General features: G+C 41.5%; 1 protein-coding gene across 1 annotated transcript in view; it reads left to right on the plus strand.

Annotated features, from left to right (window-relative positions):
* Positions 1-20,402, plus strand: part of LOC308113844 (cadherin-18-like) — a gene marked incomplete at its 5' end in the record, with an annotated part of 124,098 nt that overhangs the window by 8,512 nt on the left and 95,184 nt on the right. Inside the window, one exon of the mRNA XM_080470361.1 lies at positions 12,356-13,174. Within this exon, the coding sequence (XP_080326487.1) occupies positions 12,356-13,174 (819 nt within the window). The remainder of the gene's footprint in view (positions 1-12,355; positions 13,175-20,402) is intronic.

Here is a 20,402-nt window from a genome sequence, read left to right on the forward strand (position 1 = left end):
GCTGACGGCCGCGTCGTCGGTCGTCTTTATGAGACCCCTTCCTCAGTGCTAGTTACCTCAACGGAGGGGTGACAAAAATCGGAACTGATGGTTAAATTTTTTTCCGTACCATCCACAACTTTTGTCAGTGGGGCCGCTCGAAAACCCAATCCCGTCACAAACAGCATGGTGGAACCGCGGCTTTCATGCAGCCACCACTCTACCCTTGGATCTCTCTGTCACTACCTTCTTGAGCTTGGCCTTGCATGCTAATAGAACCTAACAGGACAGTTCTGTACATTCCGCGAGCAAATGAATTGGCGTTTCTTTGAAAGGATGGAAAAATAAAGGACTTTTCTGAATGTGCCACAAACAAAGCAGAAGTGCATCAAGTGTTAAACGTATTACATTTAGTGCCGCTTGTTGCCGTGGATGCGTGTAACCTCTGGACCTGAGAGAAGAGGTGTAAAAATACAAAAGGTGGTAGAAAAACACAGAACATTATGTAACATTTGGAAGAAGCCATTCATATAATTTAGTAATTTCAGTTATTCTGACTTGTTTGAACTGGCTTTGATCAGACTGATAAATGTGAAAGACAATGACGGATAACCTTTCAAATCAGTGGTTCTTAAACTTCTCACAGTGCGTAGTGCCTGACAAATATCACCTTTATAGTTTACCTGAAGACACGGTAGTGGAGGCTCACCCTATCAGCTATGGACGTATTACTTATATGCTTATTATAACCTCTTAAACGCAGTGGTAGTTTCCCTGGCTCACAGGGATGTTCTGGATGTTGCCCTGCTCTAAATGTAGCTGTTACTGGTGCATTTGTCACTTTACCTGCCGACACAAGCTGCAACCTGAAGCAGCTTTTTTTTTTTCTTTCTTTCTTTCTTTTTTTTAAGCTTCCTCTTCTTCTCTGTTTTACCTGCACATTTACTCTCACAGGCCTATGAGCACTTCCACAGCGACAGTTCTTCAACGCCTCCTGCTGCTAAACTTGTTATTCACGCTACACTAAATGACGCCAGACGCTGTAGAGACTCTCAGAAGTTGAGAGTTTTGATTAGCCCATCAAATTCTGTCCAGGCTTTTTTACATCCACTGAGCCTCGGTGCCGGGCTGGAATCTGTCCCAGACTGCAGGTGAAGGGGGTGGGGGTAGTGGGGGGTGGGGGGGCTGTGGGGGCGAGTCAAACTGCGAGTGCTGCACCTATTATGATCTGATTTTCAAACACATTTAAAATTTCACATGCTTAGGCTTAGGTGGGGGGTCAATTTAGGAGCAGCAGGCGGTGGGGGTTGGGGTTGGTGGTGGGGGGGGTTCTATGATATAAGCCAAAATCATAAACTGTCATCTCAGTATGCACAGGGGAAGTAGATCCATAGCAATGGTTTCATCACAAAAGTGAGGTACAATGTAGAAAATGAGTTTGTTCCCATGCCACAGATGAAAATGTGTGGAAAGCAACTTATGCAACAGAGTCTAGGGGAATTAAGAGGAATTTAATATGCAATTACCTTGAAATCCCTGTTTCACTGCTGTGTTTTTGTCTTTTTATTGGCCTTGGGTATGAAATGAACTTGTGTTGTTTTAATGGGTGATGTGGGAAAATGTGATAGGATAAGGCTACTTTGTTTGGGGAATGGAGCTCCCAGCAGACTTATTTAAAGAAGTAAATAAGATTCAGTATATTTCCTCACAAACTTTGGCATTAAGAAGAATTGATGATCACAACACAGCTTTTGAAACTGTGAAAAATGTGGTACATTTTATGTGGTCAATCAATTCAAGGCCTGGTTTATGCGACAACTTTTCAAGTGAAAATTTATTTTGTTAAAAACAACGTTTGCATTTACAATTCCAGTACATTCTGAAAAATGTCCGATTACACAGAAATGGCTGAAACGCTGAAAACTATGTCGTTTTCATGGAGAGCTTCAAATTGCGTTGTAAACTTTAACAATGGTGAGGAAACGAGACATTTGTATGGACAGAAGACTAAGTTGGACTGCTATTATGGGTGACGGTCAGCTCTAAAACTACCATGTCCCAGGAGAATGTGGACTGGGAGTGATGACACTCTGGAGGCCGCTATGCTTACGATTGTCCATCTACTCGCACAAGTGCAGAACTATTTTCTACGACCATGGTCTACATGTGCGGTAGCAGCATTTCAGAAAAGTTGCACTTTCCCATGTTTACATGGAGACAGAGTCAGATCGCTTTCAGAGTTGCGTTTATAGGGGCTCCGAGTACCGAAAGCTTTGCGTTTCGCTTGAAAATGTCATTTCATGTCATTGTGCAATGTCAACAGGGCTTAAATGTAATGAGAATAAAGGTCCTTCCAAAATAAGCTTTGTACCACTCAAAGATTGCATCTACATCATGGGTGGATGGATTGATGGATGGATGGATGGATGGATGATAGATAGATAGATAGATAGATAGATAGATAGATAGATAGATAGATAGATAGATAGATAGATAGATAGATAGATAGAGTTTAAGTGGAAGTCAGTATTCATGTCAGAGCTCCAGCCTTCTTTCACAGGTCCACTGTGTATTCCCTTCCAATTAGCATCATAATTAGCAACATTGGATGCTAATCCATGGCTAATTGGTTTTGATAGCTCTCTGGAAGCTAAAAGAAACTGTAGCCGGCCTTTTACCCTTGGACCGCGGCAGAAGGGCAGTTAGTTACACCGATTTGTGTGCGGCTGTTAAAAGTGTTTGATCACTGACTGTTTAAAGTTACCATAAACATGAAAGGTTGCAGTTAATTAAACACTTTTATCTGATTTAATTAGTTTGCGTTCACCCTTGCATGTAGCTCGCTGCACATCGCGCCACGGTGAGGAAGAGAAACTGCTGAAATCAAAGTGAGTGTGAGCAGCGTCTTTTGGTGGAATATTAATCATCGGCATGAAGAGAATAAACCTGGTGTGAATCCTCGATTATCAGAACAGCCCATCCCACAACCCCCCCCCCCCCCCAGTTTTTCATTAATTTAACTCCTGAAGGCAATAGAATCTGCTAGAGGGTGAAACAGTAGCAATATTTTTCTGTGAAGGTAGAAATTTGACCCTTAAAATGTGAAAATAGTTACTTGACATTCTTTCAAAAAAGCTTACAATGATGAATATTTTGCTACCAACACAATCAGTGGTGTGCTGGTGTGAAAAGATGTGTTTGATGAGCTTCATTTTCGCACTTTTCCAACATTTCCTAATAGTTTAATAGATCTGGGGCAAGATGGTAGTGTAGTGGTTAGCACTCTCGCCTCACAGTGAGAAGGCCATGGGTTCAAATGCCTTTCTTTGTGGAGTTTGCATCTTCTCCCTGTGTGTTGCATGGGTTTCCTCCAACAGTCCAAAAACATACATGTGAGGTTATTTGGTGACCCTACATTGCTCATAGGTTTAAATGTGAGTGTGGTTGTCTGTCTCTCTGTGTTCATCCTGTGATGGACTGGTAACCTGTCCTGAATCCTGCCCTGGCCCATAGTAAGCTGGGATTGGCTCCAGCGCACCGCGACGCTGAGCAGGATGAAACAGTTAAGAAGATGAATGGATAGAAGGTCATATCTGCTGCTGATTCAGAAGTCATACCATGAAAATATGATTTTTTTTTTTTTGTCCAGGAAAAGCTGCTCAGCTGATCCGCACTTTTGCCAAGTGACAATGTTATTTCTACTACTCAACTTGAAACTACCTTAAGAAATCTAAAGAAAACATAAAGATAATAACCAATAAAGCTGACAAATATTCTTATTGAAAAAAATCGCATTAAGCTACTCATTTCTATGGGAGAAGAATCAACAGCAAATTGAGAAACCATGGTGGGAATATAGGTGCGCCACATCAGATTTTTTTGAAGTCCAAAGAAGTTACATCAAATGATGAAAAATTAAACAAAAGTTCAGCTCTCAGCACAAAAGATATCCTTGAACTTCAGCTGCCAGACTAAAAACTGAACACTCTTTGCTTCTCAGAGCTAACAGCTAATTTAGACTCAAAAACGAATGTTTCAACTGTTTATGATTGATTTTTGTAGAACTGTGCCTTTAAAACTTCTCCTTTCGAGAAGTCTTTCAGACAGATCAACACTTACAGACACATGATACAGACAATAGTCACAACATTAAACAGTAAATCCGCTAAACTCAGGAATTCAACTCTCAACCTTTCACATTGAATCCTCTTCTGGCCGTTTAAAAGTCTCATTTGGAAACCTCACTGCATGCTCTCATTTGCTGACAAAATTAACCAAACCATACAGAAACTTTTTTCCAATGTCGGTATATTAAGTGACTACGTGTTTTTTTAGGTATCAAAGAAATGTGTATAAATGTGTATAAAAATGCCTTGTAATAGGGATGAACCAGTCCCACTTTTTTAAAGGAAGAATACAAGTACAAGCACAGACTTAGCTACTTGTTGATACTGAACACAGACAGGAGTTATTGAATGCCATTCAGCCTAATTCATACTTAGTACACGAACGATACGCAAAGGCTTTGCATCGTGAACCTCTTCCGCACATCCTCTGTGTTGACACTACGCACACCTCCAACAGTCCTAAAGGCTCCAGGGTACTACTGTGTCTACAGTGTGCATATAGGGCAGGGCGTATTGTCTTTCTACAGGGACTCATGAAAGTATCAGTCCTACTTTAATCATGTGTAGCATCGCTTGTCTGTGAGCTCGGAAACTCTATAGCCTGTAGCATGTAGAATGTAGAGAGTAAAATCCTCCTGGATCCACTGGGCAGTTAAACTAATGAGCGACATCGGGCTACCTCTGCTTGTGCAAATGTTTCTGGTGATTAAGTTGCTGGTGTTTTACAAACTCACTTTCACCTCCTCGTGATATTTGGCAGAACAAAATTCACGATCTGTCTTACTTTTGCCGTTCTCCAAACTGCAGACATTACTTGTGTGCCTGTGAGCGACGTTGCTGATGTATGTAATACTTGCTGGGTTGTATCGGAGAACGTTCATGAGTACAAGTAGTTTGTGCAGTGTCGAACCTGATACCCGATACTGGTGTTGGTATCGGTGCATCGCTATTCATTGGTATGCCAAGAAACTATTTGGTGCTGTCAGTCCATTAAAATAACACGTTGTTTAAGGATCTTTTAGCAAAATCAATGGTTTTTGGCTTTGATAATCATCAAATAAGAAAAAAAATAAAAATACAAACAAACCCCAAATCCCCACCTCCAATGTGGAACAACGCAACTAGGATTCCTCCTCCATTATTCTGCAAATTCAACATTACACAGTTCCAAATCAGGCAACTATCATGACGATCTTTTGTAATATACATTCATCAATGAGGGGAAAGCATTTCCAGACATAAACGTGGCTCTCCGGAAAACTCCTGACCACATTTAGACTAAAGAATGACTGTGATTAAGGGAAAAATAAAACTAAATGGAGAGAGTTCAAATGTTGTTTTCCATCTCTTGTTTTACTAATAATCCAGGGACATGACATGCTCGTGGCTCATTCCCTCATTAAAGCTTATTAGAGCCTTGAAGCTTCAAATTGTTCTTAGTAAGGCCGAATCCTGAGTTGTCAAATTCATTCAACTTACCGCAGCAATACAGCACTTCTCTGCATTCACAATGGGGCCGAGCATAATAAGAGCAGACACAATGGCTGTCATTAAGGGAAATCTCACATCAGCAGTGAGATAGATATTTGGACCACTTTCTCCACATTCACCATGCATTTCAAAAGTGTGGCTCCATCGTAAAAGAACTGAAGTGATCTGCCTGCAGCCCTATTTTGCCACACAATTTACCCAACAACTGCTGGAAGCAGTATGGCTTTTCCATTATTATGGACGCAGACGGCTACGTTTTAATGACAGCTGTCATGCACGGTAGTTTGTTTGTGTGTTTTCGTTAAAATGCAACTACACACACACATACACACACACACACACACACACACACGCACATGCACATGAAGGGTATGAAATAAACATTCAACTGACTTTAAGAAAGGATCGTCAAACACATTTGATTTCAGGCGCCACATGCAGCCCAATTTTATCTTAAGTGTGCCGGACCGGTAAAAATGTACTATAATAACCATATTTTTCTTATATTACACACACACACACACACACACACACACACACACACACACACACACACACACACACACACACACACACACACACACACACACACACACACACACACACACATATATAAAGTAAAAACTGAAATTCCTATATACAGTATGTAGTGAGTACAGTGTCCATATATTGAGTATATAAATGAGAATGAATAAAGAAAAGTATCTCGCCACTGCAAATATGCACAATGATACACTTTGTGAGACAGTACTGTTAAATCCTCTCTGACAGCAGTGTAAGTGGGTTGACTGTGAGGTTGATAGTCAGGAGAGTTGACCTTCAGCCGAGGGTGAAGCATCATGCGGAGTGTTGCTGCTGGAAGAAAACACCTCCTGTAACAGTCATGGCGGTGGCGAAGCCGCAGCAGCTTCCGCTGTCTGTCCACAGTGTGATGGAGAGGCTGGTTGAGGTTATGCATGATTCATAACAGTTTGTTCAACATCCTCTACAAGACGTCATTAAAAAAAATGGCAAGTTTACACAAATATCGGTGTATTATGAAGGGCTGGACACCACAAAACAAGACCATCCATCCATCCATCCATCCAGCCATCCATCCATCCATCCATCCATCCATGTATGTCTTTAACATATACTGTAGTTTAGACTGAAAAACAAACATATATCCGGTCTTACAAAAATGTAGGACAACTCTATCCACCTTTTGGTTTTTGGTCAACATCAGACAGGCAAAGACCGACGGACACACAATCCAGACATTCAAAAATGACAATTTAGCAAAACTCATAAATCAAATAAAAAGTTTTGTCATTAAAGCCTTTTCAGATGATCGGGAGGCATCTCCGTAAGCGGATGAACAGACTTGGGATTATATAGTGAAAAGGCTGTTTTACAAACCCCGTTTCTAATGAACTGCAACTATGTTAAATATAAATATGAACTGAATGTATAATTATAATTATAATATAATTTTTTTTTTAACCATAAAACCATGTTGACAGAGGTTAATTTACAGATTACAAAGAGTGAAAGTGTCACTTTGAAAATGGTTTACTTGTCTGGTTTTGTAGGATGAATGTAGGGTGTTATTTTCAAGTAGGGATGTGTTTTCTACTCACATTGGGGTCTACTCATTTCCCATTTTGCTGAATTATTTAGTGCAGAGGGGGAGAAAAACTATCTCCTTCTCACAGTGATTAAAGCTACTTCACCAGCAGACTGAACAAAATACATTGAATAAATGTAACTTTAAATCCAAGTAGGGCAGCGGTGTCAACTATCATTCATCAAAACACTCATCTGACACTTCTGAAAGGACAGACTCACTAAAACTGGCCAACAGAAGATTGGAAACACGTTGTCTGGGCTGATGAGTCTCTTTTTCTGGAATTTGGTGTAAATAACACGAAAGCTTGGATCCATCGTGTCTCGTATGCTTCAGCTGCTGCTGGTTTTTAATGTTGTCTGGGAGATTTTCTTTTTCTTACTTTTGCATAGTTGGAACTCTACAGTCTACAGAGTTTAGTTGCTGACCAGTGTATCATTTTCTGAAGGAGACTTCTTAGTCTAAGGTCCCATTTCCAAGTGAAACACTATTGTTACGTTATGGGTGACCGGTCACATGACAACAGTGCTTGGAGCCAATGAAAATGCAACTTTTCGAAAATGGCTCCCGAGGTAGAATTTTTCTCTTTTTGTTTAAACAAGGGGAAAAGCAACTTTTCGAAAGCGATCCATGGAAACGGAGGAAAATCCAACGCTTCCAAAACACCGCTACTGCGCATGTGCACCACAGCCATAGTGAATAGTTCTGCACATGCTCAGCAGAACAGTTAACACTTTCATCACGTAGTGAGGGTGGCACATCATCAGTGCTCTGTCTCCGTGGTAATAGAGATGACAGATGCTGGCACGTCGATATTGACTCAGATCTGTGACGAATGTTTCCGGCACCTTGTTGAATCGTTTCCACTAAGAATGAAAACAGTTCATATGGGGTCCAACTGGCTACTGGCAAGGTGTATCTAATGTTTTGGCCGGTGTGTTAATACACATATAAGTGTTGTACCTGTCACACCTTTTGTCCACTTAAACTCAACTTTGTGATATTTAATTGATCATCTTTGCATTTAAATCTCATTCCTTTCTAAAAATGTGCGTTGAAATTAATATGTTTTATCTTTTCATCCTGGGTTTCCTGCAAAAGATCCGACCATACAAGGCATTCTGGGATACTACACTCCTTTTTCTTTGTTGGGTACCCATCCACCCACCCACCCACCCACCCTCCCTGTTTCTTGACAGATCCTCTGCAAAGATCACATCCTGGATACATGACACACAACGCAAGAAAACAACCATCATTTCAAAAATATTGTCTCGCAGTCCACCAACACTCATCTCACATCTTTAGTATCCACATTCGCTTGGCCACCGCCTTAAATCACTCTCCCATGTTAAGTTAATGCATTCACACTCCCGTTCTTCTAATCGCCTCATTCGACATCAGCTACTCTGTTCTGACGGAGCGGAGAGGCGAGGAAGAGGCAGAAAGTGTCGTTCCCGCATAGGCTCCCCCTGCCAGCGCAGATAAAACATTCATCACTTGGGCGTTGTTTATGCTCTGCTTGCTCGCAGATGAGGCTGGTGCAGCTGGCAGGTGAACTGATCTTGATTGAAAGTAATGCGAAAATAATAAATAAAATCCCCAAGGCTTTTTGTGCAGCACATCTATTCAAATAAGGACAGAGAATCCGGAGACCAGCCAAGCCAGCCCGCTGAAGGCAGTTTGCAGACGTCTAACCCTGGACGTTCATTGACAGCCGGGTGTTTGTTCCTGTTGTTCTAAGGTAGAGGTAAAATATGCGAATTGGATCACGGTAATAGTATAAATGGGGAAGTGAGACAACAGAAGTGAGGATTCTGAGATCAGTGTGGATACCATTGGGAGGATGTAGCTGGTTTGTGGCCTCCTCTCATCCTTCATTGTGACTTTATCAAAGGGAACCTGAGCTGGCTCTCTGTTGTGTCGACCAGGCTTTTTGGATCAATCTTCTCATGTATTTTCAACTTTGAATTGAATTCAGCAGATTTAAAGGTAGAAACTGTTCTGCACTGTATTCAAGCACCTCTTATCTCTGGGGTGTCAAACATACCAACACTGGTCTGCAAGAGGCTCCAATCCGACTGTTAAACCGCCAAGCAAATTGTAGAAATTTCAAATACCACTGATACCGCTGTTTTAAAGGACGAGTACATGTACAAGTACATGTACAAGTACTAACCTTTAGCTAATTGTCAATATCGAGTACTGATATCAGTACTTATTAAATGTCATAAAGCCTAATTCATACGCCACATGCAAACAATGTGCGAAGGGCTATGCAGCGCTGCAAACCTCCTCCACACAGCTTCTGCCTCGACGTTACCCGCTACAGGCTCCAGTATACCACTGTGTCTGCAGTACGCATAGGGCACTGTGTTGTGTCTATCTACACACTGAGAAACCAATGTTGCAGCCATATGCTCCAGCTCACTGTAAATTAGTGTGTCAGTCACACTTTGATCATGTTTAGCATGTAGCATCGCTGGTGTGTAAGCCCTTGAACTCTTTAGCATGTAGCATATGGTATGTAGCGCTGCTCGATGCTACTGGATCCACTGAACAGATAAACTAATGAGCAAAATCAGACTAACTCTGCTGGTCCAAATGTCTCTGGTGATTATGTTAATGGTGTTGTACAAACTAGCTTTTGCCTCCTTTCGAAAATTTGTCAGAAAGTAATTTACAGTCTGTCTTTTGTCATTCTCATTAAAACTGAAGAATCTCCAAAGCACTGACATCAATCCTGCTCTCTTGTGAACCTGCTGCTGACATTGCTGACGGATGGTGTCAAGTAAATACTCGTTGGGTCGTAACGTGGAGGTACCTTATACAAAACACGACTGTCGATATCGCTTCATCCCGAGTTACCTCAGTTACAAATTTGAAATGACATTTTCTCTGTTACTTTTACACCTTTGAAGGTCGTCTGCAGGACAGACTGGGTCCTCTCGTGGACCGTTTTTTTTGTGCTTTGTGCTCACCGGAAATCTCCCACAAGTCACTGACCTCGTGTCTCCACTGATTTGCACTGACTGAGACGCCACAGCAGCCTCTCCGCTCTGCTATGTGCTGCATTCATGTCAATACAACTCAGTTCGGCTCCGACCTTGAGTCTCCACTGCAGCCCCTCTGCTCAGCATGCGTGTGTACACACTGACCTTTCATGTGTACCTACAGTAAACGTGTGTGTTGACCTCGTCTTCCTACATCTTCCGCTATGTGCAGCATTGTGGTGGCCTCCTGTCATTCAATGTCCCTTTCTGATGTGCATTGACCTCCTAATCGCCACATCAACCTCTGTGCTCTGCTGTGATCCGACCTTTCGTCTCTACAAATCCACAGTGACTGTTGTGATCTGCTGCACACTGACCTCTCTCTGTGTTTGTATGATCCTGTGTGTGAAGGAGATCAATCCGGATAGGAAAATTGATCATGTTGAAGCTCATCAATACGACTAGATTTAGCCTCAGGGCCATCTAAAACCTCCTTTTTCCTTCCTACACGTTCTACATTAATATTTAAGACAAGGCCTTACTGCCTGCAGCCATTGCTGAAAGTGATTAGCTGTAGTTTCTTTAGTCGTAGTTGCTATTGTTCAATAGTTTCCTAATGATAGAAAACGTTTCTAATAAAAACACCAATATTACTGTCAGTCATAAGTAAGCCAAAAGCAATGAAATACATAATTATTGGTGTCAAAAGCCATCAAGCAATTCAACATCACAGACATTTTTTTTGTGGTGAATTCACAGTGTCATTGAGAAAAGCCACTCCAAGCAATCTGCTGAACCGATACATGAAAGCGCGTCTATTCCCATCCTATTTTTTTTTCCTTTGTGTTTTTATAGTCGGAGCAGATAAGTGTAATTTGTAAAATGCCATATGCTCGCTACAAAAACAACACATAGATGGAGTAAACACCACCATCTGTGAATTTTGGAAGGTGATTAGAGAAACTGGCATTCTCTGCAAACTGGCAATTAGGATTATGCTAAAAACCTGAATAAAATGACAGTGTTGTCTGTAATCAGGTCTTGCATTGGACACATGACTGGATTTGACAGATCATTCTTGATTATTAGGAGATTATTTTGGTTGAAAAAGAAAAAATTCGGAATTATAAACTACGGAGGCAGTTCTCAAATACGTTTATTATTACAGTTTCCCAAACTTAATTCTCAAAATTATTAGATGCAGTTGTGTATGGATGTTTTTGTATGTCGATACTTTTATGATTAAGAAATAAATGCTAACCAGTGGTGTAGTGCTCCTTGGAGAAATTAATATATGCTTAATTTTTGCCTTCCTTTAAAGCGGCACTGAAACACCATTTTTTAGACACAGCAGCATGTAAGACTACTCTAGTGATAATAAGTCCATATTAGTCCATATTTTTTCATTTTCACATAATTTTGGGATAATTAGCAATCCTTTGTAATGACCCACCGTATTCTGCCTATAAACAAAGACATTTACCAATCAAATCAGAGAGGCAGAGTAGCTCTTCTCATGGTTTCCTCATCCTAGGGGATGCATCATGGGAGATAGCTGTACACAATGCTGTCTGATAGATAAGTTGGTATTAGTTGTATACCCACGTATACCCTGGACTGCACCACTGATGATAATCCTTTTAATTTGTCCTTCTGTGTTTCAGATCGATGTGCTGTTGACCTGAACCAACTGTCCACTTTCTAATCTCAGTATGGAGGAAAAGCACTTTTGGTCGTAGCGGATATTTCAACATTTCTACAACACAGGTTTACAGTGGACTGTATTGCATGGACTGTATGCCAAATCTATATGGATGAGTTCCCCCTTTTGTCCTGTGAGGTCCTCAGTTTACCATGATGTTTCTCAGCGATGAAGCTGTTTGGACATTATGGGACTCTTTGTAAGATTTCTAAGAAAACTGTACAAGACGATGCTTTGAACTGCACCATGTGGACACTCTGGGCTCTTTCGCACAGTGGAAAGTACGGCATACTGTGTCTGAGTGTGTTTTTGGATGTCCACGCTGGCATGGCACAGTGGAGTTGAGAGGCGGAGACTTTTCTGGACCATTCTTTACTTGACAATGAGAGTTTCAGCCGGGGCGGCTGCAATTTCCTGTCTTTGTCCTCTGGTGGTCTTCCTTTGTGTTGTCTCCCAGAGTTGTTATGGGGCCCGGGTCAATCTGAGCCCTCATGCTAACCCTAACTCAAGCCCGTACACAGAATCCAGGCCGAAATCGCTGCCCGATCCGACACTGCTCCCAAATATCAGCCCTGAAAAAGCCATGTCCCTACCAAGCCAGCTCTCAGGCTCCAGCCAAGACCTCCGGAGCAGGACCTTGTTCAAGCACCGGCGTGACACGGCGTCCTTCCTTACAGATGACTCTGGATTCAAAACAAACTTCCCTCTCGGAGGTTTTCAGGCTGCATTAAGCTCAAACACAAGAATGAAGCTCCAGCACACGCCCAAGCAGATTTTAAATATGAGGCAAGGGTTGGCAAATAATTCAAGTTCTACTCAAGGAACCAGAAATGCATCAAACAATCACAGGCAGTTCACAAGAATGAACCCGAAGGCGAATCCAAAATCAAGGCCTGAGTCACAGCCACAGTCAAAGGCAGACATCAACTCAAAATCTGGGCCTCGGCGAAATCCTGAGACCACTCCTGACACTAAATTATCTTCACTGTCCGGTGTCAATCAAAGGCCAAACTCTTCAGGGAGTATTAATCCCGATGCAAACCCGGCTGCCCTTTCCAGTCCCAAGCCTCGTTCCAAACTCCGACCATCTTCAGAATCAAGCTCCAAGTCGGACTCCCGCATCTCGATCCCTACGTCCAAGACATCCATGAGAGGACAAAAGAACCAGACCAAGACTTTGGAGGATGTCAACCATCGACCCAAGAAAGGCTGGATCTGGAACCAGTTCTTTGTCCTGGAGGAACATATTGGACCTGAACCTCAGTATGTCGGAAAGGTAAGAACCTTTTTGTGTTTTAACAGCAAAACATATTCCCTGAACATCACTTGTCTTTTTGGATTGTGTGTGTGTGTGTGTGTGTGTGTGTGTGTGTGTGTGTGTGTGTGTGTGTGTGTGTGTGTGTGTGTGTGTGTGTGTGTGTGTGTGTGTGTGTGTGTGTGTGTGTGTGTGTGTGTGTGTGTGTGTGTGTGTGTGTGTGCGTATGTAATGATAATAGTGTGTTTACCATTAGACATCTTTGTGTTAGTACACGTGTGTGTGTGTGTGTGTGCGTGCGTGCGTGCGTGCGTGCGTGCGTGTGCGCGCCTGTAAAGAAATTAGTATGTAATTACGTTTGTTCACACACAGATTTGTATGCATGGCAGACTTGTACACACAGACAAATGTCATTACGCACACACTAATTGGCTCCCCCACACAGATCAGTATACCAACAGCAAATCAAATAAACATTATCAAGGCATACACACCAATCTGATGACACAAACACAACAAATTCACTTGTACGACTGTCCACTCGTATGCGTAAAGATTTGAATCAGTTGTCAAGAAACAAACATGTCGTCTCCAGAGGATGTAAATGAATGCAATGTTAGATGTTTAGAGTGAAAATATCTGAATATTCTTTAGGATAAAAGCAGTAACGGAGCAGCATCAGAGGGAAAAATCAAGGGGAGAAAACATGCCTAAGCCTATTTTCCAGTACAACCAAACTTGGGCAGTCTCCTTCTGTGCAGTTGTGAGGGAGGAATTCAGTCCTGCTTTCTGCAGCGCGCTGCAAATATGAATATGAAAACTCATAAAACATGTGTGGCGCTCAGATAGAGCGGCTTATCCTTGCAAATGTCAGCCTTTTCACAGCTGCTGCATTCTCTGGCACGACACAGGCCTCCATTCAACCAAGTGTAATGAAGTTGCCAACATGCTGGCTTTTAGACTGCCCACAGTTTGTTCATTCAGTTAGAGATATAATGGCTATACGTTGTTGAGTGGTAGAAGACATTGAAAGGGGAAGTAATCCAGTTAGTGAGCTGTAGAATCAATCGCTGATCATATAGCTCAAAGGTTTTTCCGCCATTTTCCCCGTTTGATGAGTCCCTACATTCAGTCACAGAAACGGGGGTTTTATTACAGCAATTCAAACTATTTTTTTGGTACGTGTTGGTTTGAGTTGGAAAGATTCATTATCAGTTTGTCACAGGCTGCTTGCTGTTCACCCACAGCTGCTTAGTGGGAGGGAAGGTGAGATATGCACACCTTTTCAAACACTGAGAATGAATACATGCATTTCATTAGACATAGCTGTTCAATGTTGTGCTTATGTAATTCTTCTCATCTTGTGTCTTTTAAAGAGAATACCAGTTGAGAAAGCACATCCCATTGGCGACGGTGGCATGTTTGGTGTGTGGAGAAAATTGAACATGTGATCCTTTCTGAAACAAAGCCTACACATTGTGTATTTGAATAGCAGCAAAATTAACATTTCCTATTGCAATGTTCTGATAAGGAAGATGTATTCATGGTCTGCAAGGGTATGCATCCTGCGGCTCAAGAGCCACATTCTACAAACTGCTAAAGTTGCTAGACAACCGACTATCAGAGTAAAGGCTGCATACACTGTGCGTTGTGGAATGTCACAGATGAAATGTGAACAATTGTCACAGTATCTTCTATCGTTGCTTGAAATCACCTTCAGCTTCATGTCGTACAATGAGAACAATATATTTTACTTAGCTTATTACCTTTCTCCTAAAAAAGCTTTTATTTTATTGATTGTCCATTTTATGCCGTCTCAATCACTGAGAGAAGTGATAGACTTGTCCAGGCTTGGAGTCTCGACCACCCTGGGGTGGATTGCATCTGAAGGGTAGAGTCCCTGAAACAACCTGGTTTTCCCTTGGATTGGATTCAAGGAAGACTCATCACAGTGTGACGGAGTCATTTGGAATAACGTCGCCACCAGTTCTGGTGTCGTGCCTGTAACGGCTCGGTTGGGAACGTCTTAGTTTGGATTCTGAGTTCTTGGAAACTGGGTTCGAGTGGACCAACTTATCGGAGTCACGGCTGTGTGTGGAGGAACAGAGTCTCTAGCATTGAGGTTGCTCCACCTAAGAACAAACCTGGTTGAAAACGTGTGAATAGGATACTGCAGATCGACTGATATATGAAAAGGAACAGAAAGCGCACAAACCAGGGTCATTGGAGGAAGTTTTATGGAAAGGTCGAATGAACGTGAAGAGGGAGGAATCCTGAGTCCTAGAATGGGTAAAAGCAGAGGGTGGTTGAAGTCAGATGAGCTAAAAGAGTAGGAAGAAGCAGAAATGTTTATGTGAGAGTGTGTGAGGGAGAATCGCTTAAGATTAAGATTCTTAATCACTTTGATTTGCTGTGTTTTTTCCCTTTCATTTTTTTATAAAGCACTGTGAATTACCTTGTGTCTGAATGCTGCTCTGTAAATACATTTCCCTTGCCTTTCCCTGTATTTTCAATAGTTGAAGTTCTGTTGTCGGAGTCTGGGTTTAGGTTTATGATTTATTGTTCTTGTAGATAGTCGTGGACGTCCTAGCTTGGCTTGACTTGCACATATTTGTACAGGTACCGTGCTGTATTTATACACCTGGCTCAAAAAAAAACCAGTTGAACTGTGATACTCTGTTGATCAATCTCTCCACTGCCAATCGCAGGAACCCCTGAAACTCATGACAGCAGAATCATTGATTTCAAGTCATATTGAGTTCTCTTTCCCACCCTTACAGGACTTTCTGAAGGCCTTGAATAGTTGATTCGGTTTTGGCTGGATGACGGCACACACACCTCATAGCTGTTACATTTCAGATGAGTCCACTGTTCAGAGTGCAATAATCAATGGATGTAATTGGTGTATGGGCAAGTTATTGATTGCAAATCAGGTTTTTAAATGAGACATTGAGATTTCGCATCACAACACCTTGCATGATTTTCTTACAACTCTTTTCCAAACAACATGACACTCTGACACAAAAATACAAACAATGATGTCCAATGAACAAATGCGCATGTAAGATAATTTTCTATGTTTGAACAGCTCAAATCACAGCCTAAAGATATGAAGCATAGCCATACGTTTCTATGTAAGTAAGAGCCACAGCAGTCAAATCTGGCAAATGCAAAGTCAAATAGCTATATGGCAATAAACCTTTAGGGAGTCCAATCTTAAATTGTTATTGTGGGTATAGACAAATGATAGGGTACTTCACCGAGTGCCAACCCCAGGACACAGGACTGACAAACTGCTCACTACTGAACATTTTATTGGCAATATTCCACTTTTCCTGGAGGATCTGTACAAAGCAAACACAAGGTAAACTCTACAATAGTGGTTCTTGGATTCCTTTCCCTGAGCAAATAACCACTTGCAGCTCAATCCAGTACCTTTTAGAGAAGCTATTGCATAGATTTCTATTGTATAGTATCTGTCCAAAGTGACACATAATTGGAATCTAGCAACTGAAACCCCTTATATATTTTTACTTAATTCAAAATGAATGACACGTTTCAAAATGGCAGAAAAGAAAGATACAAATGTCTCACTGGTATGGTCATGACCTCACAAACTATCACCCGTTCTGCTCTGTACGGCTTGGTGCTGACAGTGAGTGACCTCACTACCAGTATGATTGACAGGTATGCTGACAGCTCCTACTTGAATACCACAATCTCACACACTATCTCACGCTCACTGCACACCAATGTCAAATAAAGCTGTTATTTTGCTGTTCAGCTTCCATGATGTTTAAACAATTGATGCCCCATTCTCGGTCTATTTGCTCTTGAAAGAGGTGTACGTTGGTATATTGGTACAACGCTGTCTCGAGGCAACTTTTCCTGATTCAGTTTGTTTCGTCTGCCGAAGAGCTTTTTTCTTTAATGCTTGTGCGCTGAGGTCTTAAAAGGACAGGAAAATAGGAAACTAATTATATTTCATTTGATGTAATGCCAACAACACAGCTTTGATTAATCGAGATACAGAGCGCAACCCTCTTGAACCATGCATGTCGATGATCTGCCATTAAAAGTAAAAAGTAGAAGTGGCCACGCCTAATGGCACCTGGACCCTGAGCTTTGATCGTGTCCTTTAAATTGCTAAAATTGGCCTCTGACGCGTCATACTGCTGAGGCTGTAAAGTGTTTGATCTGTTCATGTTGAAATGTTACCCTCAAATGCTGGGAATTTGTTGGGGAAATCTTGTTTTGTCTCATAAAGAATGATGTGTAATTTTGCAGTCTGGGTTCAAGGATGACCTATGTCAGCACTTCTGGAACCTCTGTGCTACTTTTGGTGTTGTCTCTTCCTGCAACAATAATGTAATAAGATTGTATTGTTCTTCCAATATAGGACGAGAAAGTTTACAGACTGTCCATATGTACACAGTCTGGTTGTGATAATCAGGGGAAGAACTTCCAACTTTTCCCTGTGAATACGAGTATGTGGCCTAGATACAGATCTACATCCATACATAACTCTTCACAGACGGTTTTGCTGTTTTTGGTTCTTGTGAAGAGATTTCTACACTTCCCCAGTGGAATCAAGAGACAAACACAAACAATGCGTTGAACCTTTGATGCGGTTCAGCTGCGTGTTTTGTGTTTTGTAGCACACTAACCAAGCAGTATAGCATATGCTAGGCTCTCCGTCGTATCTTCGATGAGGCAGCTGCGGGTGAAGGTATCAGAACTCCATCCAGACCAAAAGAAAGCTGATGAGTAACACTTCAATGACAGGGAAAAAGACTGTCAGGTTACAGTCAGAAAAAGTTCATATTAGTTTGGTAAATGAGAACTGGATCCTTGTGTGTAACTTCCTTTTGACAAAGTCAAATATTTGGCTGGAAGTGTTTGGTGTGCTTTGTCATCACATCAAACCAGAAGTCAGAGTTGATGGGAAGCAGTGTCAAAGGTTGGAAACAATGTTTGGTTCAAGAATTCAGTGCTTGGCTTATTAATTTGGGATTGTCCTCGGATAGACCATTTCTGGACCGAGTTACATAAAATGTATTTTGAGTAAATGTTTCCACTTATCAACATAATTTAACATACCTCTGTTTTGTGTCTGTTTGTTTACCAGTCAAAAACCATCACAAAGGGAAGTTCTGAACTGACCAGAGTACACGAGTAGATATAACGATATAACTTCCATCAAATGGAAACCATCACCTTCATACTTGATTTGAAAAACGACAGTCAATCAGTAACAAAATTGGTTTTTGAAGGTGCATAATTTTGCAGACAGTTCTAATTATGGAACCACAAGGTTAAAGTTTGTATCTTCTGTGATAACCGTCCCCTGCATGTATTTCTCATCACATACAGACACAATCTCATGACTGTAATATGATCACCATGTGAACGTGACATTAACTAGAAAAGAAAAGTTGCTTGGATTCACTTCAATTTTATTCCTGTAGTACCAAATACAACACAGTCATTTCAAGGCATTTTAACAGAGAAAAACCAACAGCCTGCAACAATTCAACATGTCAAGTATATAGGAAGGTCTTTGACTCACCTAGTATCCTAGATCTGTTGATCTGTATATGTAGGATGCTCTGTCTGACTTGGAGATCTGTGCTAGCATTTTCACTTCTCAGTGCCAATATGGACTCAGTGAATCAGCAACATTTGTGGTGTTTGTCACTACAGTTGCCTTGGTGGTAATACACTATGCTGCTGTAGCTTCAGGCTTCCTGTCGTGAGGAGGCCAACTTATCTCAGTAGTGTATTTTATCGCTCCACTATGTGCGACAAGGCAGTTGATTGTCAATTTGTTAGCCCACCAAGCAATAAACTTCCTTAACAAGGCTGTGGTTTGGTAGCCTAGCTGGGGAGCAAAGACTGATGGTTTTTTTTTTGTTGTTGTTTTGTTTATTTATTTTTTTACTTGTCCTACCATTCTCACATTGCTTATAAACGCTGGATGGCAGCTTAGTCATTACTGTCTTTGAGATCAGTTCCTTCTGACACATCTTTGGGAATGAGTGGCACGATGGTGGGTTGAACTAAACAGCGTTTGACAGGGTGGAGATGAGAAAAGCAAACGGCCTGGTGCTTGTTCCACCAATGGAACCGACTCGCTGGATGCTGGATGCCAAGAATCCTGTGGCATGTGTCGAGAGAGAGAGAGAGACAGAGAAGGAAGTTTTGCAGCAGCGTGTGCTCTCAAACTTGATCTTTTACCTTCTCAAAACAAATGACACTGCAACAGTTTGTGTTGACCCGATGACACACCCAAAATATTTCTGGATCTGTGGTACACGGTGTATTGGGTGTCACTGGGTTAAATAGCTGGTCTTTATATGGAGGAACTTTTCTTTGTTGGTCAGGTGTTCCACACTGCCCCTGTTTACACAACAGCAAAAATGAGTGAGAAGTCAAGACGTTTGAGTGACCATTTACATGACAAAGGTGGATGTTGCCACTGAAAACATAATCTTTTGTAAACAGCTCCTGAGGTGGGACTTTCTAAAAATCCTCGGGCTCCATTGCCATGGAGATGGTTGGAGCGCTGCCACTGTGCATGCACACCAACACTGTAGTGCATAGTTCTTCTGCTCAGTCAATTTTCTAGTTTTATAGGCTTCGTATATCAGTTGTTATACATCGTTATGTTATATATCGCTGACTCGTAGCCTGGCATGCAAACTGTATCCTTTTCAATGTTTCTGCCGTTGCTGTGTAAACAGACATCGTTTTCAGAACAGTGCCGTGTTGACGGCAAACTTTTCTGAAAAACAAAAACATTTTTACTTGAAACGTTGTCGTGTAAATGGGGCCTCAGTGACAGTGTTTGACCGCTGAAGCGAGATAAATGTATAGATGTTTTGAAAGTTGGAAAGATGTGTGGAAGCTGTAAGTTTTGAATCTTAATGAAACAGAACGGTGTTTGTTTGGAAATGAGCACACACAATTTCATTCATCTGACACATCAACAGGCAGCACATTCATTAAGATTGGCTTGCCTTCTACAACTAATATTAGCAAACTACTTAGCACAATATATATTAAGTGTTTCTTTTGTTTTTCTTTGTGATTTGTTGGTCAGCTCCAAGCTTGTAAAGTCCACAGAACTTCAGTTGATGATCATGTGGACAACAAGATCTGGACCAGGCACTCTAAATGCTGTGTACAAACAAGGCATCATGTGATCAGAATGAAATTACTTTAGGGAATAATTCATATAACTGATGTG

This window comes from Lipophrys pholis, assembly GCF_963383615.2.
Source record: "Lipophrys pholis genome assembly, chromosome: 1".
In the NCBI taxonomy this organism is placed as follows: domain Eukaryota; kingdom Metazoa; phylum Chordata; class Actinopteri; order Blenniiformes; family Blenniidae; genus Lipophrys; species Lipophrys pholis.